This window comes from Drosophila teissieri, chromosome X, assembly GCF_016746235.2.
Source record: "Drosophila teissieri strain GT53w chromosome X, Prin_Dtei_1.1, whole genome shotgun sequence".
In the NCBI taxonomy this organism is placed as follows: domain Eukaryota; kingdom Metazoa; phylum Arthropoda; class Insecta; order Diptera; family Drosophilidae; genus Drosophila; species Drosophila teissieri.
Genome location: NC_053034.1, coordinates 15,470,796 through 15,497,189, shown reverse-complemented (window position 1 = coordinate 15,497,189; position 26,394 = coordinate 15,470,796). Strand labels below are relative to the sequence as shown.

At 43.8% G+C, this 26,394-nt stretch overlaps 2 protein-coding genes across 5 annotated transcripts in view; one reads left to right on the top strand and one right to left on the bottom strand.

The window, feature by feature from the left end:
* The window catches only part of LOC122624237 (Kv channel-interacting protein 4), a 75,637-nt gene extending 49,720 nt beyond the window's left edge, over nt 1-25,917 (top strand). Inside the window, exons 2-7 of one of the 4 annotated variants that reach the window (XM_043803718.1) lie at nt 2,854-3,828; nt 13,253-13,444; nt 17,305-17,378; nt 22,977-23,189; nt 23,834-23,923; nt 23,972-25,908. In XM_043803718.1, the coding sequence (XP_043659653.1) occupies nt 3,084-3,828; nt 13,253-13,444; nt 17,305-17,378; nt 22,977-23,189; nt 23,834-23,923; nt 23,972-25,009 (2,352 nt within the window). In that variant the 5' untranslated portion in view covers nt 2,854-3,083 and the 3' untranslated portion in view covers nt 25,010-25,908. Of the gene's footprint in view, nt 1-2,853; nt 3,829-13,252; nt 13,454-17,304; nt 17,379-22,976; nt 23,190-23,833 lie in introns of all 4 variants that reach the window. The other 3 variants (XM_043803719.1, XM_043803716.1, XM_043803717.1) reach the window with 3 other exon arrangements.
* LOC122624238 lies at nt 1,569-2,218 on the bottom strand. Its single transcript, XM_043803720.1, has one exon. The coding sequence runs from the start codon at nt 2,097-2,099 to the stop codon at nt 1,677-1,679; it is 423 nt and encodes a 140-aa protein (XP_043659655.1). The 5' UTR covers nt 2,100-2,218; the 3' UTR covers nt 1,569-1,676.
* Nucleotides 25,918-26,394: the final 477 nt, after the last annotated feature.

Genomic DNA, 26,394 nt, shown 5'->3' with positions numbered 1-26,394 from the left:
CCACGATTTGGCAATGGTATTATAGCCTTTTTTTTTAGTTCGCATTTCCCCCCCGAACTCGTTAATTACTCGCTAATCTAAACAAGTTGTCGCACTTTTTCGCAGTTTAGACCGGCAATTGTAAAATAGTCCAACGACAAGCACTCAAAAAAAAGAAGGGGTAGCTTAAGAGCTTAACAAACTAACGACTATTAAGGGGTTCGACAACGACGAATAAAAACTGGCAGCAAAGTGCTCCATTTTTCTTCGCGACTCCACGCGACTCAACTCAACGCGACTCGCATTTAACAAGAAAATCACATTAAATGTTGTTGTTATTGCCGGCGGGTTGCACATGCATTTGTTGCAGTTGTTTGCTAGTTTTGTTGCACGTGGCAGCGTCGACGGCAAAATGGGTGAAATGCATAAATCATTTGGCAAACAGGTGCTGGCAAAGAAAGCAAGAGCAAAGGCAAAAGCACTGCCAGCAGCAGCATCGACTGCAATTTTGCCAAGTACCAGGACGAGTGCACACACACACACATGCACACACGCAGCCACACACATACACCCACATACACACGCACGATGTCCTCGACAGGGATGCCAAAAAAAAAAAATAAATAAAGTAATCAGAGGAAAGCTGATGAATGCTTTCACACAATTCAACTAAGATTTGGTTAAAGGAGAGTTTACCTAAATACCGAAAAGGGCAACTTTTCTGATAGTTTTATTTTAAGACATCTTAAATATTCTTAAAAATAAATTAAATAAATAAAAGATATATTTATACAATATACATAATTCAAAAATATAAAATCCTTCAATGGAGCGAATTTTAAATAAAAATCCAAGTAATGTTTACGCAAAGAAAATAAATTGCTGGCTTCATAAGTTTTTTTGTAGCTCATATTAATTATAGAACCTAATTTCGAGAACTGTCAAAATATTTGGCTAACAGTAAATGGTTAACTGGCTCGAAAATGGCCAACTTGGCAGCACTGTTCGTGGTGCAAGGTTGGCGGCATAAAGCGTTCAGCTCCTTGTTGCTGTTCCTGCTGCTGCTGCTGTAGCTGCTGCTGTTGTGCAGTTGCATAAGTCCATCAATAAATAATACATTTTTACTTCATTGAATTTGCAAAAGCAATACGTTCGATAGACTCCAGGCCGAACGCACCGCACTCCTGGCCCCCAAAGATTGGGCCAAAGGATGCTGTGCATGTGCAGGTTCATGTGAATGTGTAGGTGGATGTGAATGTGTAGGTGGATGTGGATGTGGATGTGAATGTGGATGGATGCTGCTGCTCCTGATCCATTTGCCAGTTGCCAGCGAACCATAAATGATGCAGCTGCAGCTCCAGCCTCAGATGAAATTCATCGCAACGGCTTGCAAATGTGCGAACGAATTTCTTTCCAAAAATAATACTCCCCAAATGGGATTCCACTCGAATCGTTTATCGTTGAACGCTTAACAGGGACGAAAAGGACCTTTAGCCGCCGAAAAGCGACGTAAGCAACTGGCTTTCCTTAAAACGGATCAGAAATGTTTGATTATTTCTTTACGGCATATAGAAAAAAACACAAATGAATTGCTTTTTCTAGGCTTTTATTACTGTATTTGGGGCTAACTAGGTGTTGCGTTTTAGCCAATTTGAATAGCCAGTTGGTGCCTGATGCCATGTGAACTTCCTCCAGGTCTAACCACAGCCAGGACTATCGCTGCGAGCGCCCTCCATGCAGGGATACGGCTTGCATATGGTGTTGTTGGGCGCCGGCGTACCCTGGTCCGCTCCAGCGCCGCCCGCTGCCGCCCCCGTGCCGCCCGCTGCCCCGCCCATGCGAGCGGCGGCGGCCAGGACCTCGACGGTGCTGTATATGTTGGCCACGCCCACGATCAGCATGCCGCCCGCCGTGCCGCTGGGCACGCTGTTCGCATCCTGCGCCTCCGTGGCCACTGCTCCGGATGGTGGCCTGTTCGCCGGCGTAGCTGCTGGCACCTGCTCCTGGCAGTTGGGCGAGCACTGGCGGCCGGGAATCTCGGGAATGGCGCACGCCTTGCTGGGATGCGGGCCAATGTAGAAGGGATTGAAGGGTTTGTCGTCGGACTCGAGGGTCTTCATGGCAACGGGTAAGCAAAAAAGATGGAAAAACACGGAGTTATTCACACGGACAAATTTTGAATTTCTTTTCGGCTAGTTTTCCGAACTGTTCGGTGTAAGGTTGGCCCCAAAACTGATCGAAAGTGCCAAACCGATGGCCTAAGCTAGCTGAGTTTCATTACGAGGCCTACTGGCTGAGAATTTTAAGTGTTATATTTTGTATAAATGTAATTTACAATTATTGGATTAGATTATTGGGTTATTCACTTGCAGCTCAATAAATTTACATGGCCACCATTTAGCGAGAAGTCAGTTGTCTAGTTAAGTGTGGCATTTAGTAAATGGAATCAAAATAGGTTAACAAGTGCGCTTACAACAGCTTTATAATCGCATAAACACAGACACATGCACGCACACCCACACACATGCACGCACACTAGCACACACAAAAGCACGCACAAATACATACAACGCTGCTGGCAAATGGAATAAATGGAAATTCCTGGAAATAGTTTTCTTTGTTATTTACTCTATTCCGATCAAATTAAGATAATTGCAAAATAATACGGAAACAGTAGAAAGTTGCAATCCTTGAAAGCATTCGGCATAGTTTGTTTATAGCAATGTTTTTGGACAACAAAAATGTGTTTCTAATTTAAATGAAAGCGAATGCATTGAGTGCTTGAAACTGTTGCTTTGATCGGTTTAGGAGCTAATGCCTTGGTATTTAAACTAATATATATACTCTGCTCGATTCTACTCGCTTCTCGCACAGATGCCGCGCCGCTTAACCCCACGCTGCCTAACAAAGTCACCGCCGTAACCATGTAACTGTCCAACATGCTACTAAAACCACTAAAACCACTAAAGCCAGCCAGCGACAACTAAAGCCAGCCGCTACAGAGGATCGGGAGTGAGAGCCGGAGCAGGAACAGGAGCAGGATCAGCAGACGGAGGAGGAACTAGCCGCTGCAGCAGCACCAGACATACACTGAGCGAAACAGCATGGCCGGGCCGCAGGTGCAGCACAGCCAGCGACCGAACAGCGCCTACTACACGGGTCTGAATGGTGGCTCTTCCGGCGGCGGCGGAGGAGGAGGAGCTGGTGGCAGCGGCGTTGGAGGTGGCGGAGGCTCCTCCGCCGGAATGTCAAGCAGTGCATCGCACACCGGACTGCATGCGCTGCGCCAGGTGAGCAACGAAACGGAGCTAATCTACCGTGGCAGCCACAGCAATGGCACCGTCAACGAGCTGCCCTCCAGCGCCCAGCATCACCTGCTCACAGGTCGCGCCGCCCAGCAGCACCAGCAGCACCAACAGCAGCAGCAGCAGGTGCATCACCAGACGGTGAGCAGCATTGCCGGCACCGGATCCAGTGTCACAGACGCCCTAATCAGCACCATTAACTCTGGCGGCGGCTCAGGTGGTGGCGGTGGTGGTGGTGGTGGTGGTGGTCCCTCTGGCAGCAGTTGCTCCACGGCGGCATTGGGCCTCAAAAAGTCCAGCACGCAGCGCAGCATCGAGATTATTGTGGACGCCAGTCAGTGCGGCAAGGAGCTGGTGGCCAGTGGTCCCGGTTCGGGTGCCGCCATCGTCGCCACCCTGGACGTGGAGGATGTGGAGCAGGGCGGCGGCGGCCAGGAGTCCTCCTCCTCGCACAGGAAATCCTCACGCCATCGCCATCGACCGCTGCACCGGCGGCTGATCACCTATCTGCGGAACCTCTTCCAGGGCAGCACCACCCAGAATGGTAAGGCAGCTTTTGTATGCGGAGCAACTGCATCCGCTTGGGCATTTCATACATTTTCCTCAGGTTCTAGGGTTAAGCGAAAGATAATTTAATCGGCTTTCGGGGGAAGATTCCTTCTTATAACTCTTTAACTCTCTGATAGTTTGAGGACATTTTTTAAGAATTTATTTTAAAATATATCATTCAAATGTGTAGCACCTATAAGAATTTATTTAATTATAAATGTTATAAAATTATATGTTTCTTCATTTAAATATTGTTGCTTACTTTAAAGTTAGCTTATGATTGGCGTTTAAATTTTAATATTTTTACCAAAGCAAATATGATTATTACCATTAATTATTTCTGTTTTTTAAAGAACACTTTGATTTTCATAGGCACTCTTTTATGTTCACCTGTCATCGCTGCACCCTTTCATTTCTTCTTTTCCTAGTGTACTTTACATATTTGATTTTTCTTTTTCTTTTTATTTTCTGTTCTCTTTTCTCTCTGTGTAGCTGTGAGAACTCTGCTGGTTGCCTGGGGCTGCATCGCAAAGCGTAAGCGGCAATGTCTGTTCTTCACCCCCTAGAACCGCTGGAACCCCTTAACCCTTACCCTTACCCTAGCCTTTAACCCGATTGTTTCGCCGTTGGCCATGACTAACCCCTGCCAGAAACGTGCTAACCGTTTTCAGTTCGGGCCAATTCAGGGCCATGAGTCCACAGCCGTTGGCCTGGCCGCGTTGCAGATATATGTATATTTTTTGCGCATCTTGAGGTTGGCAGGCGGGAAAAAACGCTCGTAAAACGCGCCTGCGGTTCCGCGGCTGTTTTTGTCGCCTGGCCGAAATTTATGCATGGCGAACTTTTTTTTTTTGCGCACGAAAAATCATCACAGCGGCCTTGAATGGATTTTCTATTGAAAATCTATTAGGCGCTTGTGTTGGATGTATTTTTTGTGGGTGACCCCTGAAAATGGAAATTGCTTGGCGTTTCTATTGTGTTTGAAATTTTATTTACGAGTGTTTTAGGAGCTGTGGAAATGTATTTTAAGTTCAAAGTTGCGGTGTTTTAAGATTCCTTAAGAGATATATTAAAGTTTCCCTAAAAAAACATTGTCAACATGGCGTATGATTAACAACATATTACGCATACGCAGTGTTGCCATCTGCTTAAAGTATTGTTAAGTAAACGCATGAATTTGAAGCCCAAATGCAGGCACAATCAATCAAATTTGTATAAATTCTTTTATTTTTTTTGGGGAACCCTCAACGGATTGTCGGGGAAAACTTTCGCATTGTTACTTTTCAATTTCATTTGATTTGGATTGATTTGATTTGATTTAATCCGAAGAGCAACGACAACGAAAGCCTTCGCTTAACCCTTTTGTGTCTGCTGTGTCTTGCATGATTAATTATGGAAATTGATGGAGCTCCGGCTGCTCGTGCTCCCCAAGTCGAGATTGCATTGATTGTTTACGACTGAACTATGCGAGCGGATCCCTTTTGCTGCTTTTGCTGCTTTGGCTCCTTGGAAGTTCACTCAGCCAGCGAGTCCTTCGAGCAGCTTCTTTTGTCAGCTTGCCCGCCCAGAGCTCTCCGCCTTCATCCTGGCTCATCCTTGTTTTTTGTCTGTTCCACTTAGTTCCCTGCCATTCAGTACTTGCCCTATTCGATTTTCCCGCCCAATTTCCACCACTCCCCCTTCTGTGGCGCACAAGAGCAGTTGGCAAAATGATGAGCTCAACATAAAAGTTGCATAGCTCATCCTGAAAATTGAATGCAGGAGCGGCTGAAGAGGAAATCGATATGGAAAACAATATAATATTTGTTTGTCAGTGCTTCGATTCGAATGTTTTACACTGAGATAAATATGGGGTTCACTTTATGCCAGAATGTAAAACATTTCGTCAAAGGTAAACACGATTATTAGTAAACCTTGTTGGCATTTAAAATATTATAAATTTTATTAGTAATTTATATAATTTATTTACTAATTAACAAACAGGATTCCACAACTTTTAACTATAGAACTAAGTCTATATTCTACTTTAGTAGCTAAAAAGATAAGGTTTTTATATTTTAATATTTAATAGTATTTAGTTGTGGCAGTGGATCAGGGGCTGGCCATGGGCAACTGTTGACAATGGCAGTAGACAAGATATCGAAACTCACAACTAAAATTGGGAACTTTGCATCTCGCTCGCCCACACACTTGACTTTCACCACTTTCCTCCGAGAAAGTATTTTTGGCCTTTGCAATGGGCGACGGATTTGCAGCTTGGCCAGCGATGTGAAGCGGCGCAAAAGTTTTATTGAAAAAGTTTGATGAATGACAAGTTGGCTTCCTGCGAAAACCAGCGGCTCCACAGCGCCAGGAACCCCAAAATAAGCACCCAAAAGTCCACCCAGCTTTCGGCACTCCATTTCTCATACTTCTGACCCCCACCCCACCCAAGTGACAAATCGCTGGCTTATGTTATCAAATGACATGGCATTTAAATGTTATTTAAGGCCCGAAACTTTAATTGAGTTTAAAGCGCGCGCAAATTGAATCTAAATTCGTTTTAGTGGGCAAACTTGTTGGCGGCGAAATAACGAGCATTTGTGGTGGTCGTTTGGCAGCAAATTGTGTACAAAATTGTGGCAATTTAATAAAAAAAAAACCGTGTATTACATATGTATTTATTGAAAACTTCTTTTTATTTAAGCAATTTATTTATTTGCTCTATTCTAACATCTCTAATTGATCTTGAGTGGTTTAAGTTCTCGCCCAATTTAGTTCCACGGCTCCACATACGAGCCCCAAAGTCAAGGACATCGAGCATCCTTCGTCAGCCTTGGCCGCGACAGGCATTTCAATTAATTACAAGCAGGGTGGTCGGGGGAGGGGGGCTTCCTTTCCATGGCCCAGGGGCCACGAGGGAGATCAGGAGGTCCCGAAAGGGGAGCCGAGCTGAGTATCCTGGCAAGGCTAAAAATATACCGACTCAAATGGGAGCGAGCAAAGTTGCAATCGAGCAAAAATATAAATTACTGAGAAGCGTACTTCTGACTTTAGGTGCACTGCATAAATCTCTCAAAGGAGGCAAGTCGCGAGTTTGTTACATATATTTGTGCATACAAATATTTATTTTCATCCTAAAATTAAGAAACAATATTGCATACATGCTGGTATAAATTTCTGTTTACTTTATTCTTTTATAAGGTTTCCTTCGTGAAGTGTATAAAAATAACACACAAAAACAATTATAGCGCGTGTGTGTGTGTGTGTGTGTGTGTGCGTAGGTTGAAAATAAATTGAAGCCACTGCTCGTTTTGGCTTTGGTAATTGGCTTACTCCACTTGCTCGTCGGTTTGCCTCGTCCTGCGGATTTCCCTTCGTGTTCGCTGGATGTTTTGCTTCTTCTCCATGCCATTCGCTTCTGTTTTTTGCTCCCAGTGCCGCTGGCTGCATTTTATTGTCCTGTCCTTTGCCATCGCCTGCTGTCCTTTATTTCCTCCCGTTTTTCTGCTGCCTTATCCTCGGGGCAGCTCAATCAGTGTATTCATCTTCCTTCGCCCTCTTGGCCCCCGGTTTTGTTTGCCTTTCTGCGCTTTAATGCACTTCATAATTTCTTCATTATGCCACGCCCACGCCGACGTCTACACTTTCGATGGCAGAGAATACAGAGCCTGGAAGGTAATTGAATTCGTTGTCTGCATTTTGTGGTCGCTTCATTTAGTGCACTTGATGGTCTTATTTCGCCCCGGCTCTGGCTTTAATTATGATTTCATTATTTGCTGTTTGTTCGCCGTCGCTGCTGCTGCTGCTGCTGCTGCTTATTGCATATAATTTTTAATGGCCACCGCGATGTTTTAAGTGCAGCGAGTCCTTTGAGACGCGCTTACCCAATGCCCCGTTGTAAGGCCCCACTTCCAGCTCCCAGCACCCAGCTCCCAGCTCCTGTGTCACAGTTTTGTTTGACTGTCTCTTGTTACTCGCTTCTTGGCACACTTTCTCGCTTTTCACCGTCAGCCAAGCGAAAGCGGAGGTGGCAAGGACGTCGCCTGTCGGCGGCGGTAACTGTGTCGCAACTTGGCGCTCATACCCTGTAAATGCGGCTTGGTCGTCTTCGCATAACAGAAATCACTTGTGTACATTTTTTAAAACTTACGTTAAATAATATATTTTTTAAGTAATTATTTTCTTTGTTCTTAAGCAACTTTTCTTTAAAAAACGTTTACCCCGCTAAGTAGGCAACACTTTTTTAATAATCAGAAAGCAGTGCACAGGAAGTGTAATGGGGAAGCAGTTCCTAACATTCACTGCTTTACAGTTTTAGAGGCCATCTTGGCTAATTTGATAGAAATAACCAATATAAATGAGTATTTTAACACTTAAATTTGTCCATGTATTTATTTTTTAAGTCTTTTATGTGTTCCAGGGCACCAAGTCTTTGGTGCAGATGCCCGACTGCCTCGCCTTGCCGCGCCTTTCGTGTGCATATGCATTTAAGTGTCAGGGCCTGCCACATTTTAATTTATTTAAGCGCATTCGGCGCGGCCGTAAATGAGTTAAGTGCATTTCGTCTCTCACATTATCTGGCCCCTCGCACACCTACATACGTACATACATATGTATGTGTGTGCTAGTGGTGTGTGCGTTTTTATCAGGGAGCGTGCAGGGATTTGGACACGCCCCCTTTTTGTGGGCAAGCAATTTGTTTTGGCCATTGTCTGAGGCAGCGACTGCAGCTCAGATCCAACAGTCGCGACCGCAGAAATGCGCAATAAAACAAAGCAGAAGCCGAAAAAGTTTTTTCATTAACCCCCTCCCCGCGCCGAAGCCGTCCACGAAACGTCTGCAACAATGTGATGGAAAACATGCTACAAAGTTGCACTGCTTTCATTGCATGTGTGCCGCCTGAGGAGGAAAAAATTATACGAAATTAAATGAGATAAGTGTCGGAGCATTGTCTGTGCGGCAAACTTGCAGTCCAACTTTTTACTCGCCTTCTTTGCTAGTTTTTTCCTTTCTACATTTCTGTGTGTGCTGTCCATGTGTGGATAAATCTGTTTTTAGTGGGATTTCATCTTGACGAAAAAACGAAAACAGCAGAGGAAAAGGGAGAATGCGGCTAAAGTACACATTTCTTTATACAATAAACTATTTTCCAGGCTAAGCCCAGGAAATGAAAATCCTCTGGCTTGAAGTGAGGCTTTAAAATGTGAGACCAAAGAGCTTAGGTTCCATTGAAAAATATATGCGCAAGTAATTTGGCCTCTTGCATATTTAAACACTGCTGCATGCGGATCAATTTATAACTCAACAGTTTAGCATATAAAATGCGCCATTCTTTTTTAAGACTTTGAGCATTGCTAATTTGCTGCAATTGCATAAAAAGCTTAGCTGGCTAATAAGCACTTACGCACTAAAATTTAATTACTGCAGCTGGCCAATTAAAGCGTTTCCATCACTCCCAAGCAATTTTCATTTTTTAAAAGACATAAAGAAACCCCTAAAAACCCTCAATAGCTAGCATAAAATTTAATTCCCTTTAGCACGCGAAAAACGTTTATACTCCAACACATCTTTTATTTGTTCGGTTTGGCGATCGGAAAAGCAGAAAGAAAGCGGGAAAACGCAGAGATAAAAATGAAAGCAGTAAAATCAGCCAAAGGCATTTGAAGATGCTTTCTGTGTGCATGTGTGCGTGTCTGAGTATCTGTGAGTACTTCGATTGAGTGCGCATCTTCAAAGGCATGCCACCGCCCCTTTCCAATATAAAAAACAAATATATATATTTTTTATTAATTTGCACTTTCATAGTTGACAACGGTGGGGGCGTGGCTGTTGGCGAGGTAAACATTTGGAAAAACTGCAGTCGCTGGCACTTATCGACATGCCGCACACTTGAAATTGAACGAAAGCAAATATTTTTTATTGCGCAACAAAACAGAAACAAGAACTGCAGCGCATACCTAATAAAAACCGATGCCACACCCCCAAAAAGCCAAAAAGGGCGCTGTGCTGGCTGCGGTTTTTCACTTTCTGCCTTTACAACTGCAGTTCAAATAGTAGTGCAAAAAGTGTTTAAACAAAACAAAAAGGAAATAATTATATTTCTCGTAGTTTATTACATTTTTTCGGTACTTTAATCTATATTGAAAGTGACTTTAATATATACGAATTTTTTGCCATTGACCACTATTATTTTGGACACAGCTGTGGGTGAGTGTGTGGGGTGCAGCATGCAAAAATATTTGCACTTGACTGGCGGCTGCTGCTGCTGCTGCTGCCCCTGTTGCAGCGGAAACGGAAACATGACACCTGCGCAGCCACACACATACACTCACACACACACTCGTAGGGGAGAAGGATGGAGGAAGAGGGGCAAAGGGTTAAGCGGGGCGAATGCAGACAACGTTGGGCAAACAAGCGCAAACCGAGTCGAGATAAACAGGAACTTATTATGCGAACTCATGCAAGATGAGGTGAGTGGGCGGTGGGCGGCGGGTGGCAAATAAGTGGGCGTGGCACGGCGTGGTGGCACTGCAATTGCAGTTGGGTTCGGTTGTTTTGTGCTCTATCTGAAATTACACGGACAACAATGGCAATCCATGCAACAACTGCCCGCAAATGCCCTGCCACTGTCATCCTCTTGTTTATTGTTATGTTTGCCAATTGCCAGACCACAGCTGCCACGCCCTCCGCCCAGCAGCCCAACCACCCACACCAAATGAGGCATGTGTTTTCACACCTTGACCCCAGCAGCTGGCATCGAAATAAAAACCAAAACAAAAACCGCAAAGCAATTAGGGCCAATGCTCGAAGAGACGAGTACTCAGTAGTTTGAAATGGCAGAAAATGAAACGGTTTACTATTTTTTTTAAATACGTTTTATTAATATTCATACACCGTCAGCATATAAGCACCCATTAATATGGCATAAAATATATAAAATATAAAATATAATTAGAATGGGTTTATGACACAATGTCAAGTGGCCTAGTATGCACTGCTTGCACAACCGCTTACCCTGTTCGGCAAGCAGTGTCCGAAAAAAGCGTTGCCTGCATTTGGGCGCTGGTTGCGATTTATTTTGTTAGAAATTCGCTTGTTTTTCGCCCAACAGCTGTCGCATCATCAACGCAAACCGTTTTGTTTGTCGCACAAATAATTTAGACATTTACGTGAGAATTCAGCGCCAGCAGCTGATAATAAAGAGAGACCCAAATAAAAAACGAGGCCAAAGGACACGGGGAAAGCGAGAAGAATTGAGGGACACACTTTTTGGCATATTAAAGCCAAACAAAACGCCAGATTCCAGATGCCAGCTGCACATGAATATATATTAGACTTAATGCATTTCGTCAACAATTTGCTCACAATGTGAGAAAGATGCAAACGATGCCAGAGACATAAAACGCAGAACCCCAAAGAATGCGAATGCGAATGCAAATCCACTCGAGTGTAACGACTGCAAAGATGGCAATGGAAATGGGAACAAGAATAAAAAGGAAGCCATAAACAGACAAAGTGAGTGTCAGTGGGAAGACCAAAAGGAATGTCCAACGAAACCCCAAAGAAAAACCGATTGATGTAAATTAGTTGAACTAGAAGGAATTTTATGCGAAAACCCTCAAAAATATACATATTCGAATAATTTTAAATTTGTCATAAGCTTAGCTTTCGTTGCCTTCAGATTTTTAGTTTTTGATTAAATTCATTTGCAGTGGGTGGAAAAACGAAATGTGGAAAGCAAAACGAAATATATAAGCGCTCGACTTTGACTCTCCAATTTTTGGCCAAAATGAAAATGCATTTGCACACACATGTGTGTGTGTGGCGTAAGCCAGCAGGCAAATTAAAAACTAACGCCAAAGGCAACGACAACTGCAGGCCGTCGTCTGCAGACCAAGAACCACCCACCACTCCCACTTTTCCTCCCCCCTTTCCTCCCACCATGCATTTTTTACCCTTTACTTTCCCTTGTACCCGCCGCTCCTCCTTTTGTTTCTAGGTGGAAACCTGCTTTTCGGGCGCTTAGCATGGCCAACAATTCAACGCCCTTGCCTAGAGAAAATGTACAGCCTCCCCCCCCCTTCCCCCCTCCCTTCCTGTTGCCATGAATTTTCCACTCTCTTCGCTTTCCCCCACCCCCCTTCGTTTCCCCGCTGCCTGGTCTCATGCATTTTTAAGCAGCCATTTGTCAAGCGCGTGAGCTCAACTCGCAAAATTTTCTCTGTGTGTGCAACTAACTGCATGAACACTAAAAAAAAGGTTTCATTCCGCTTCCAAATAATAAATATGCAAGCTAAAAATATTAAAGGGACAGCTACATAAACTTGACATATATGTTTGCCACTACTTTATACAACTATAATTGTTCAAATATATAGCTTACTTTCTATAAACTGACACTACTTCGCTGACTTGCAAATTGGTAATCAAAAGTATGCCCAAAATTGTTTGCAGTGCAGTTAAAAGTAGCCGCTGTGTGCGTGTGTGAGGTTAAAACTTTTAATTAACTAAAATTGAGGCGCCTCAGCCACAAAGAGCCACCATTGAAAAGGAACCAACGCCAAAGTCAAAGTCAGAGCGAGGCACAACAAAAACTCAAGCGGCTTTTACCTTTTTGGGAGGAAACCAGCAAACCGCCACTGATCACCCCGCCCCCCCGTCTGACAACCCCCCTCTGACACCTGCCACGCCGCCCATGGAGGCAGCGCGGCGAAAAACTTTCGACAGGCAAAGTACAAGATACTTAAGGCAACTGCCAAGTCAATTCAAACACTTCGAGCGACTCAGCAGATCAAAATCGCGTGTGTCGCTTTTTTTTTTTCTTTTTGGGCAAAGGGGGTGCAGTGAAAAGGGAGGGTTTTTCTAGGAGGTCTTGTGGCAATAGCAAGCTGGGACTAAAACATGCCCCAAAGGCAACGAACGTATTCATGCTGCGGATTTGTCGTACATCAGACAACTGCTCCAGAAAATTTAAAAGAATTTGTATTCTCCGAGTTTTGCCCTTAGACAGCTAATGCAAAATAACCAAGAAAACAGCAATTGAAGGGCTTTTGAGGCATGTTCCCAAAGTTAAATTAAACTTCCTTGAATTAATATCAAATATTTTGTTGCACTGAACCATTCGAAGCAATGAAGATAGCTTTAAAGAACATTTAAGATACTTTAAAAGTTGTACAGTCATTGCTTCGTGACTTTCAGTTTGAAAACTCGAAAAAAATGCGGAGAATCATTGTCAACCAAAAAGTGAGCAAGATTCTGGCCAACAGCTTTATAATGAATGAGTTTGATACCTTGATACCTTTCCTGTTAAATTTTCCTAAAAAATTATTTAATTCTACAAAAAAGAAAAACCTTTAAGCTTCAGAAAACTGTAACAACTTTTTCTATACGCCCAACATAAGCTTTGCAACTAATTTAATGTCCATTTCAATTTGCAGATTCGGAACTGGAGGAGTTCGAAACGCCGGCAAGGTACAGGCCCGACTCGCTAAGTGCGCTGAGCCGCGCCACACGCTTCACGGAGGACGAGATCAAACGAATTTACCGGGGATTTAAGGCTGAGTGCCCGACGGGCGTCGTCAAGGAGGACACCTTCAAAGTGATCTACTCGCAGTTCTTTCCACAGGGAGGTTCGTGCGGTACAGTATACTTTGTTTCGTTAACCCTTCTGACTTGAACTAGTGATTACTAACGCCTGCCTTACTGTATCGTTGCTCTTACATATTATCTGCATTAGCGCCATTTCAATTGCTAGCGATTGATAGCGATTAGCGATTTGCGATTAGCCGATAGCACTTATCGGTCTCACACGCTAGCCAAACAGTACAGTCACCACCAAAACATTGTGTAGTTCGACTTGCAACATCCCGATACCGATACCGATACCGAACCCGATACCAATCCCGATAACGATAACGATAACGATATCGATCTAGATGTGTGTGTTCCAGTTCCGTGTCGTACTATAAACTAGAATATAATGTTGCCTTTGCAAATGCGTTATTTGTTGTGTTTCTTTCAGTGTTTGTTGTTTGTGTCAATATGTTTTGCGTGAGAGTGTGTGTGAGAGTCATAATTTTATATTTTTTTATATATTTGCATATTTCATATTTCTACAATTTGTTTCATCTCTGTGGCTTGTCACCTAACAATTCACTTTTAAAGAATCAAATTAAACTGGCATTCGTTTCTAACACTTAACACTTAACACCAATTGATTTGGGCTAAACGGGTCGACAGCGGAAACGGAAAATGAGAGCGGAATTCGCATGGAAGTGGAAGTGGAAATGGAAATGAAAATGAGAGTTACGATTAGCAAAGGACCGCAAAACAAATGGCAATTGACTGGAGATTTCCCACCGACCCAAGCACTTACCCCCCCAACCATCGTGACCAACCAGGAAAAGTGAACCCAAGGCAAAAGCCATTGATGAAACTGTATGACCCATGGGCGGGGCTACCAAAGAGTTGCCTCGATGATCATCGGCGAAAGCCAGTTCATCACGATGATGATGATAGGATAGAGGATGGGCTGGTAGACTGGTGACTGGTTGGAAAGCGGAAGGAGGATTGGGAACCCGAGGATGATGCTAATGACGATGCGCGGCTATATTCAGACTGGCCAAAAGGCGACTCTTTGTTTGGCCGGCCCGGGCTGGCCCTTGGCTTCTGGAAATATGAAATGCAGAAAGCAAATTAGCAAAAAAGCATAAAAAGCAAAATCATGTTTCACAAGTCGCGGTCGCAGCGGGGGGCGTGCCAGCCAAGCCACCCACTTGACCTCGTTTGAACAACAAGTGAAATTTTGTTCTGCATTTTTTACTTTCTGTTTTTTTACTTTCTGTTTTTTTGCTTTTGGTTTCGCCGAGCTTTCTGCCCGTGCACAATTTACATTTACATTTGCAAGAGCTGAAACTGAAGATGAGACCGAGAATGAAAAGGGGATGGATTCTTTCAGTGGCCGGTAACTAACTGAATTTCTGATAGATTACTGCGGGCAAGGGTCTGCTGCGGGCTGGGAATTCGGTTTGGGATAAGGGTTTGTTGCCGGAAAAAACTCGAAAAAAAATGCATGTCAAAGAAATGAAATGTAAAGAAAACGCTGGGAAAGGGTTGTACGGTTTTAGGGTTCGTAGCTAATTTTCTTAAAAGCAAAATTCGACTTTTTGGACTTCTTTCTATTAGATTAACGTGACAAATCTTTGCTTAGATTAGATTAAATGTGACAAATTGTTGGTACTTAGTTTACGCAGAACAATTTAAGTGCAAGGCTGATTAAATATATTAATCGACTGAAGGGCTTGCATATCAGCTAAACAAGTTAACAAGTTGAGCAATTCCCATGAATTTCCTTCGAACTTCGCACAAAATGGAGAATTCCTTTGCACCTCGCCATTCAGCCAGACATGGGCCATAAATTTCGCTAAGGCCGCTGGAATCCAGTGCGGGAAAAGTTATTGCTACACATGTTGGGACACTGAATTATTATAATAAACCTATTTTGACTAGCTACAATGGTGGCCAACACCAACACCAACAGCAGCACCAACACCAACGCCCATTGACAGACGGAAACGGAAACAAGAAATTCGCAGCAAACATGGGGCTTATGTATTTGCTCCCAATCCCGAGCTCGCCTCTTATTCTTCATCATGTCGGCCGTTATCTGATGAAAAATAAATAATGAAATCATTTTTTATTTTGATAAGCTGCTTTGCCACGCACACACACACACAAACACACACGACCACCCACCCACACACACACACACACACACACACGAGACGGAGAGAAAAAAATCATCATCAAAGTTGGTGATTTATCACTTGGGCTGTTTTCCTCGCTCTTTTTTTCTTTCGCTTTGTTTTTCGCGCGGCTTCGTTTGGCAAATTTTTGCGCAAATTTTATAACAATTTTTACATGGCACATTTGCAGTCATTTTTGATTTGGCACAACGCACAAAAAACCCAAGGAGCAGATGCCATCCTTGCCATTGAGCTGTGACCTTGTGGGCGTGGCTCCCTGCGTCATGCGTCATAAAAGCACATTAAGCATCAAATAGCGACAATAAATTTGGACAAATAAATTTATACACCCGCGCGTTACGTGAATACAGTGCGGCCCACGGCTTTAAGGCGCGGCAAAGTTTAAAGTTCAAACTCGTATCTGTATAGGGACTTTTGAGTAGGAGGAGTGCTAAGCATTAACGAGAAGATCTTGACTTCAATGTGTTCTTTTATGTGCCATGTGTTGAATATCACAACATTTTTAAATTAAAACCTTATTAACAAAGAACTCTTTGCACTTAGCCAGCTGTCAAGTTAGTAACTTCCACCCAAATTGAGTTATCTGCAAACTGTAAATGCAACAAAATTCGTCAATGGTCTGAACTTCGGCTTTATGAGTTCGCGCTTCAAAAAGTGACTTTTTGTTGCCCCGAATGTCATTTGATGGTGCTTTATGAACTGAGGTCTTGCCAAAGAGGTGTAAACGTTGTGAGCGTATAAAGACATAAGAAAAAACTTTGGCATCAAGCCGTAAACATAAACGCGAATCGTAAAAAAGTAGCTGCGCAAGTGAGAGCGAGCGCAATAATCAAAATGTTATGTGATGGCCAGATAAAGCAATCTTTTTTGACAGGCGAAAAAGGCGGCGGGGACACTAAGTGCGCTAAGTGCTCTTGGTGACAGCCGGAAAGTGCGATAACAAGGCTGGGAAATCTAGCCGAAGGGGAAAACTCCCCAAACTTAAACAGGCAATGCCCTCATAAGTAGGCAACACTCTTTCAAAATCAGCTGCAAGCAGTGTGCGCAAGCAGTTCTTATCAGCAGACACAGGAGACACTCGCATAATTAGCTGCAAACTGTTTCCCCCTCCTCGCCGCCCGGTGAAAAGTTTCGGCTACCCGGAGACCCAAAAAATGTTGAATTTTGCACTGATAAACAGCAAAGACAAAAAGCACACATACTTGCAAATAATAGCGGCAAATGGAACGAAAACATGGGAAAACTTTTGCGGTTGACAAAACTGAAAGGAAAAGCTAAAGTTTCCGCAGCGAAGACGACCCACATAGAAGTTGCGAAGCAAGAGTCATATCCTTGTACCATCTAACTATCGAACCGCTATCGCTTCCTTGCACTGCAAAAAATCAGGGTGCAATTTTGTATGTTTTGTTGACTTGGTTTTATTTTCCCGTTGAAATCTATCATTTCTATGTTGTCATTTATTTTATTTATTTCATTCCAGTGTACGTGGTATATATTATATTCATTCACCTATTTATATATGTGTGTGTATGTGTATTTGTATGTCTAGCGTTCGTTTGTTAATGTTACCAAAACTTTAACCGCTTCAGTTGAGACCTAATTGGTCGACTTTCGCCAGCATTTGCCAGCCAACCCGCGGAATGTCCTTATTTAACGCCCCTCTTCTCTTGTTTTCATTCAACCAACCAACCACGTCGAAAATGCGCCACAACCAACATAAACAGCCAATCCAACCTTATACGCGCACTATGTATTCAATACACTGGATCAGGATCACAGCGGCATTGTCAGCTTCGAGGTAAGCTAATACTTTTTATTTTTAATAACAAACATTAAGGAAAATTCCCCAAAAAGGCTATAGATACATGTCTTAATTAGCAAATATAAATATGTCTTAATATATATACACACGTGGTATGTGACTGGTTGAATTTTCAAATGATGTGATATATTTCCATATTGATTAACGAAACTTGTCCTTGGCCCTAATGACATCCCCGAATTCTATGTGAATATGAAAAGTGCCATGTCGCCAGCACAGCTTTTCACATCTGTGGAAATTTCGCAGGTCCTTGCTCATCCTTCGTGCGACATCAAAGTGTGGCCTGCGGCCAGAGACAAGCATGCGAAATGCAATGGGAAGCATTTGAGCAGCTCATTTCCGTGTGCCATGTGTGTGTGTGTGTAGGTGTAGGTGTATGTGTTTTGGATCCTGACCAGGTCTCCGCATCGCAATCTCAATCTCGCTTCCAATGAAGAGCAACTAATGGAGTTCGGCCAGGCCTCGGGCCGAATTGCGATTTAGATTGGACCTTTGGGAGGAAATTGAGAAATTGTCTTAGAAATCAACTTTTGTACAACAATTTGTGGCGCCCACTTCTTTCTGTCGCTGCCATATGCAATTAAAGCAACGCACAAGGCAACGCACTGCCATTCCAAAGGGGCTTACATACTAGTAAACCCAAATAGCTGTCCATTGATGGGTGCTTACACTGGTAGAAAAGATGGCATATCAGCATACTAGCAATTACAAGGATTCCTAGTTGAATAGAGCACATTATGGCTGTTGCTTCAGTTAATGTGATCAGTTTAGATATGAGCATTGGTTAAATTTATGTACTACTTACATAACTGAGCGGAGATGAGTGTGGCCATAGTCGTGATTGAATCGCTTCCCCGCCGCTCATCGTTATCGCTATCGATAATTAATCTTGCCAATTGAATGGCCAGGCAAATGCGTAGCACTCGACTCAAGTGCACGGACGTACATACATACATACGTCCAGAGGCTCTAGCAATTCAATTCAATTTAATTCACTCGGTGCGCCTCTTCTTAATGTCCGCACGATGATGCGGCGCAAAGTGAAATTGTTGAGGTCACCCGGTGGGTGGGAGTTGTGCGTGTGGGTGGTGGGTGGTGTGTGTACTGGGTGGTGCGTGAAAGGTGGTGCCACAAGATTCTGGCGAGGAAAAGTGAGAGAGAGCGTAGGGAACAGAAGCAGACTCTGCCGACTTAAGTACAATGAAATTACTTTAGACATTTTAAGTATAAAATATGGCTGACAGCCGAGTCGAGTTGAGTACAGTTTGCTTTGGCTTGGTTTGAGGCAGCTGCACAGTCCGAAAAAATTACCACAATTTATGCTATTCAATATTTTATTGGGTAAGAACTACTTTTTTCTATACCAAGGCATTTATTTAGAAAACCCTTCTTCAGTGGCATTTTATTTATATGATATATACATATCTTACATTTCTATTCAAAGAAGTTTTATTTTATAACTGGCAAAGACTACAGACTATTTTTCGCAGTGCAGCTTAGAAGCAAAAGTTGTGTGGCATCGTGAGTTTCTAAATGAAGCTGATTTGGCTCAGAGGGGCGGTAAAAGGGGGCGGGGCCATGAAAGGGGGATGGCGCCAAATGACGCTGCAAAACGCCCCCAAGAACAACAACAACAGCAGAAGCAACAACAAGAAGAAGAAGGACGAGCTGAGGTCAATGGGGCAACTTCTTCTCGGCCTGGTAAGCGCCTTTAGTTACGGTTTATTAGTGACAGCGACCGGGGAGCAGCAAGTCGGGGAACAAAGAGTATCGCCAGATAGATGTTTAAGCGCTCTATTAACTGGCTCAGCATAAAACTTGTAATACGCAAAGTACACACTCAGACGCCAGACGCCCCGCATTAAAATGCCCCGCCCCCTTTCCCCCTCACAGCTCGTCCATCTTAAAGGACATTAAAGTTTTTTGGGTCCCGAAAAGTGTTGGCTCATTGGGGATGGCCAAGTGAATTGGGTCGAGAAACAAGTAAGAAATGCAGAGTTTTCAGACGATTTCAGCTTGCTTTACTAATAATTTCTAATAATTTATTTTAAAAATAGGCAAAACATGAGACAAAAATGGAAATTAAAACTAAACTTACAAAAATTCTAAGCGGCATAATGTTCGCTGTGATATTAGCCTTCCTTCAGAGTTATGCAAATTATTGTTCATCGAAAATGGGAAAAGCTTGAAGCGCTCATGGAATATGGAAAATGCATATTCGCAGCATTTCCGCCTGCTTTGGCTGGAGGGGGGAAAGCAGACAAGATACCGAAAAATATAATGCCCGAAATTCGGAAATCAAAGTGAAATGTCTCGAAATTGAAATAAAAATGCTGGCGGCGAGGGGTGAAAATCTATAGTTTGCAGCGCATTCGCGTGTTTCTGGGCTGTCGCCTGTCATTGTCAACGTTTCTATTGCAGCCAGTGGAATGCAAAACAAAAGCTGGCAAAAAAAAAAATGAAAAACAAGAAAAGCAGAAGCAGAAAAGTGAGGAAAAAAAAGCGAATAAATTTTCGCGAATCGAGAGGAGGAGCCTCCACTGCTCCCCCATGGCGCATGCAAATTGCGAGTGATTTTGTGTACTTTTTGTGTGCTTCTTGCTTCTTTTTTTTCGCTTTATTCAGAGACTTGCGACTGCCCCTGCAATGTCCGAGCATGAACTCCACTTCCGGTTGTCAGAGGAGCAAGCAGTTGGGGGCACCGGAAGCGCGCACACACACACACACACACACAGCTATTGAAACGATGAATTATGGCGATTTTAACGCCAACTTTGTCAGGCACTGTGACCTAATATGGGCAGGGAACGCGGGAAATGGAGGGGAAAAACAATGAAAAACATGGGCAGAGGCGGAAAAATAGGAGTAGGCGAGCACAAGACACTCGGACAGAAGACAGAAAACAGAAGACAGAAGACAGAAGTGCAGGAAGGGCAAGGAAATACCGGGGATGGCAGCTAAACAGAAAGACGCAAAACCCAAGTCAAACAATGGGACAGTCCTGTGAGAAAAGGATAAACTCCGGAAGGAAGAGAGCGGAGATCGTGACACGGATAAAAATCCAGTGATTTTTCAACTAGATAGAATAAATTGGTACAAATTACCAGCTTTCAACTAAAACTAATTATTTATGACACATAATTAACCCAATTCATATTTAATAACAATAATGCAATTTTTATGGCAAAACGACATATTCAATGGCTCATTGCAATCAAAGAGCTCGGCCCACTGAACATGGCAGTGACATAAATAATTTATTGGCTAATTTGCAAGCCTGCGCTCGCATTTATGAACAGTGGAGTGCAATCTAGAAATCAATATTGCATTGCAGTCAGCGTTACATCCTCGAGTGTCTGGCTGCAAATAATCGCAATCACGCCAGCCGTCCATCTCTGAGCGTTCGCTTCCTATTTTGCCCACATTACCCCCCACATTCCCCCCACATTACCCCCCACATTTCCCCGGCTTTTCCCACTTTCCCCGCTTTCCCGGCTTTTCCCCCATGCCACCAACAGCTTATCTTATGCGAGCTCTTGCCTTTTTGCCTGCTCGCCATTTTCGTTGTTGAATAATGACCTCAAAATTGTAATGACTACGAGGCACGTACTCGATATAAAGCATGTACAAAGAAGCGCCCTTAACCCATGATACCCCCATACCCCCACACCCCCATGCCCTTAACCCCCGTAGGAGCCCCATTCAGCAGTAATTCCGTAGTTTTGTGTGTGACGCTCAGACTAAGTAGACTTCCGCTTTTCAATTAAGTTCCACATATTGTTGCAAGGTGTTTTATGCGCGATTTGCATGACAGTCGCGTTTATTAAACTGCCAGCAGTAAATGGCTCCGGCTAGGGCAAAAAAAAAAAATAGGAGAAAAAAAAGTAGAAAGCAAAAAGCACAAAACAGGATAACAGCGCAAACCTGTCAGGGCCATATTGAAATTGTGAAATTGTGAAATTGTGGGCAGGGCCAATATGCCAGGGGTAAAACGGCAAAGGAGTGTGTGACCTGTTTACGCTGGCAGAAAAGATAAATTGCTCAAGTGTGCGAGATAAAAGCAATCGAGTGGCGGTGGCCACCCAGGGGCTGAGGGGTGAGGGGTGAGGTGGGTGGAAATAAATATAAAAAACATATAGACACACACACACACATGCAGGCATATGTATACATATAGATATGGCATCCAGCAGGAGTGCATGGCAACTGCGTAGAAAGGATTGAAAAAGGACGCCTTTGGCAAGCAGTGAAGTGAAGCAACCAGGTTAACATGACACTTGAGTGGTGCAGCCAGCCAGCAGTTTGTTTTGATCACTTAAACAAACCCTGAAATAAACGACTGGCAACTAAAGCCAATGCCGACCTGCTGGTCAATTCTCACCAGCCATGCGAATTGCGCAAATGAAATGGGTATCTTTTGATTCCCCTCGAACAAATTAAGGCCTTTATCCGATGACAAACAATCAAAAGCACATGAAAGGCTAAAATCCTAAGAAATATGTTAAGGGTTACTTTCAAGTACAACTGCATAACTAAATACCAGGCAATTCTTTCAATTTGAAGGTTTATTTCTCAATTTCTAAATCGATGAGGATAACAGAGAGAAGCTCCAAGTCACTCGATTGCCTTGTTGGCCATCCACTCAATGCACCAATTCACTGCCATTAAGCAGTGCAAAGCATTGGGCGGCAAGGAAAGGAAAAACTATCATAAATCCGCTTAATCACTCGGCCAGAGTGTAAACTTCACTTCGAATTTTTCAATTTTCAGCTTGTTTTGCCAGCTCGCCACTTGGCAATTTGTCCACGTCGAATAGTGAAAGTTTCCTGCTTCGTTTCCGGTGAATTTCGTGCCATTTTTTTGTGCCATTCCATTTCTATTTCGGTTTTGATAAATTAGTCGGACGCTGCAATTGCCCAAATGGCCAGAGAACAAGGCACAAATGATGCTCCTGTCCGAATTCGTATTCCTTTTTTTTCCCTATTTCTTGCTTTTTCTTTTTTTTTTTGGTTTTTTTGCCCATTCGGTATGCAAAAGCAAGATTCAGTTCACCGTCAGCTGTGGCCTTCCCAAAATGCCTCAACACCTCCTGGGGCACAGAAAAGGGGGGAGGGGGGGGACACGGGGATCGTAAAAACTTTCCCCATTCTACGAGCAAGTTCTTATCTAGGTACATTTGTCATACAAAGCATAGAAATAAATGTCCACTTCAGCAGCGGCAGCAACAGCAGCCGGAAATGAGCAGGAGCAGTGCGTACAGTCGAGGTGAAACTACTAAGGCTTGTTTAGTTTGGTAATTACATGAAAATCAAGCAACAAGTGCTAGAAATATTTAACAAATAAACAGCAAAGTATACAACATAGCTTGTCATAATAGTAAATTCCTTACTGGCATAGCTCATAGCTCAAGTATAGAACTAGAATTGCGAACGCAGGTGTGCTTCACTGCGGTTTACGAGCAATTTCTTAAAACATATTTTCAATTTCTTTTATACCTGTAATGCCGCCTCCCACCAACACCACCACCACCACCACCAGCGTATTTATGCCAACTTATTTCTCTTCCTGTCACAGGACTTTGTTCAAGGACTTTCGATACTGTCGCGCGGCTCCGTGGAGGAGAAGCTGCGCTGGACCTTCTCGCTGTACGACATCAATGGCGACGGCTTCATTACGAGGGAGGAAATGACTGACATTGTAACTGCCATATACGAGCTGATGGGCCGCCTGCCGGACGAGTGTCCCGAGGAGGAGAAGATCAAGGGCAAGGTGGAGCAGATATTCCAGGTGAGTCCCCTCAAAATCCCCGAAATCCCCGAAAATTTCAAAATTCCGAAAAACCGGGCAATTCGCGCCCATTATTTATGCTAATTACGCGCGTACAATTTGAATTTGACTCGCGCGAACATGAAACTTATTTACTTTGCATTATGCAAATGCAAATTGTCTATTTCAATTTGCCGGCCAGCAGACTCAGGGCGGCAAAGTGGATGGATGGGGTGGCCCATGATGGCCATCCCATCATCTGCAGGACATCGTCCTGTTTGCGCTTGCCAGTCACGCGTTGTCATTAGCGGTCGTTGGCATTCCGAATAAATTGAGCGCATCAAATGCGACCGGCAAAAGCTCTTAAACAACGGCATGCGAGAGTGAAATTGATGATAGATGGCCAGGATCATTCATTGGGCCATTCCCCGAAACTTGTCCTGTCCGACGCTCTAAATCAAAATTCCATGGCACGCGTTTGGGCGCCGGAAACGGAAGCAGTTCGTCAAAGCAGTGCAAACTGGCAAGCAGTTGGCACTCAGCGGTCTGCGCAAGCTGTTGCTTCCCTTAAACTATTGATCTTTGAATATTTCTATTAAAGTTCTTCCATTAAAATTTTATAAAATGTATTTGCTTAATGTTTGCACTTGTGTTCTTGTCCCCAGAAAATGGACACCAATCGCGATGGCGTGGTCACGCTGGAGGAGTTTCTGGAGGCCTGTCGCAACGACGACGCCATCTCCCGGTCGATGTCCGTGTTCGACACAGCGTTCTGACCATATCCGACGGACAAGGGCGATGAGTACACGGTGCCCCGGCGGCGGCGACATCAGCAGTCGGCACAGCAGCAGCAGCATCTGCAGCATCTGCAGCATCTGCAGCATCAGAAGCATCAGCAGGAGCCAGAGAAACGTAAGTCCAACCACAAGACGAAGACGAACAAGCAACAGCAAAAACAGCAGCAACCACATAGCACTAGACATCAAAACTGTTGTCACATAATCGACATGGATGGCGATAGCACCACCACCACCAGCACCACCACCGCCTCGGCGGCCACTGGAACCACACTCAATTGCAATAATGTCCTATACGATTACGGCGCGGAGGGGGAGCATGACGATGGGCAGCAGGATGACGAGGATGATGAGGACTCCGAGGAGGAGGAGGAGTACAGATCCTTTGTCTGCCGCCACTGCCAGAGGCCGCAGCAGGCGGTGGTGCCACACCCCAGATCCGGTCGTCGATCGCAGTCACAGTCCAAGTCACGCAAGCGCAGCAAGAGCAGGAAGCGCCACCAGAGCAAACAGGGTCACCATCAGGGCCAGCAGCATGGCCAGCATGGCCAGCAGCAGGGTCACCATGGTCACCATGGTCAGCAGCTGACCCGGTGGCCGGAAATCAATGTGGCCAACGAGCAGGCCATTCGCTTCCGTTGTCCGCAGGTGGGGCCGCAGGTGGGTCGCGACCTCCACACCCCCCAGCCCATGCACTTCCACCACCCCCAGTCACAGAGCCAGAAGGCCAAGAGCAAGTCCCGGCCGCGGAAGCACCGTGCCTGCCCAGCTGCTCCGCTATCGAAATCAGTAGCAGCCGGAGCAGGAGCAGGAGCAGCAGGAGGAGCAGCAACAGCAACAGCAGCACCTGCGCCACCAGCAGAGCCGTCACAGCTGCCGCCCTCCGAACTGCACCCCCTTGCACCCCTCAACGTGATTGTGGGCGGGGCCGACGAGGTCGAGGTCGATCCGCAGCAGCCACAGCCACCCACCACCCCCGACTCGCCGTCGCTGGTCACCGTGAGCACCTGGTACACGGTGGCCAAGCAGGGTGTCTCCTGCTAATCGCGGTGAGCAGTGAGTATCCTTGCCATCACCACCCACCCAACCACCCAACCAACCACCCAACCACCAAGCCACCCAACCAACCAGCCACATTGCACCCCAGTCGAAAACCCCTTGAAAGGATGGCATTGCTATCTCTAGATGCTTAAAATCATTTGCAAATTGATAACCAACGTCTGAGAGTATGCATATTGCATTTATTTATGCAAACAATTCAATTTTGGACCCAAAAGGAGACTTTGAGTCATTTTAAGCCCCTAGAGATCTGTGTGGCATCATGCAGTAAAACGCTTTCCCGTTTCGGTGTTTGAATATATGTATACAATATATATATTTTGTGCTTAAATAATTATATGTATATGAGTGTGTTTCAGGGTGGATCTCTGAAAAATCTAAATTGGCATTAACCAAAGTTCTAACAACAATTTATCATTATTAACAATAATATAAACTCAAGTTTGTCTTTAGTTTTTAAAGAGCTTCGGCATAAATTTTAGTTTCCCAACTGTTTGTTTACCTAGCTAAAGAAAAAAAGAAAACATTGTAAAAACAAGCTACAAAATTGTAAATACATAACTATAGATATGGAGTTCAACTTATATTTCAAATATAATTGGCTAAGAGAGCTGAGATCCGCCCACTGTGCATTATGTTTCCGATTTGTCCTATAATTTGTACTATAATTAGCCAAATGAAGTTTACGTGAAATTTGAAACGTTCTCTGTGTGTATCGATTGATGTTGCAAACTGTCAAATGTGTTATAGTCTTAAATACGTTTAAAAATCTATAGACAATGTAAGTGAAAATGAACCAAAAACGAAAATATATGAAAAGCATTCAAGCGTATACTTTATGTTTCCCTGAGTTGTATTATTTGTTATTTGTGCCCAGAAAAGTCTTCTTAGAAATGTTGTTAGATGTCCTAGAGTTAAATAAATTGCCGTTAGCTGTGATGGAAAACAAAGTATATTAAACCACAAAAAAACACTTTAATATTAATTGTAAAAAAAAATGGATGATTCTATCAAAACTTGTGGGAGAAAATTGCTCAAACGAAAATGCTTGCTATATACATTAAGCTTAAAGTGTGTGGGTGTGTTTTGAATGTGTGTGTGTGTGTGTGCATTGAAAAAGCTAGAGAGAGAACTTTTTTGACAGAATAATTTTTAACATTTTGAATGCTTCGTTTGAAGGTTTTTTCTTGATGCTGTTCCGACTAAAAAGCGCAAATTGAAACGCTAACGTTGCGTTAATTAAATTCTGTAAAATAGCCAGAAATCTTATTAAATAAACTATATATATGCAGATTAATGAACAGACCAATTTCAGCCGATCATTTGGCTTTAACAAAAACACTGTTGTCATTCAAATGCAAATTGAATAT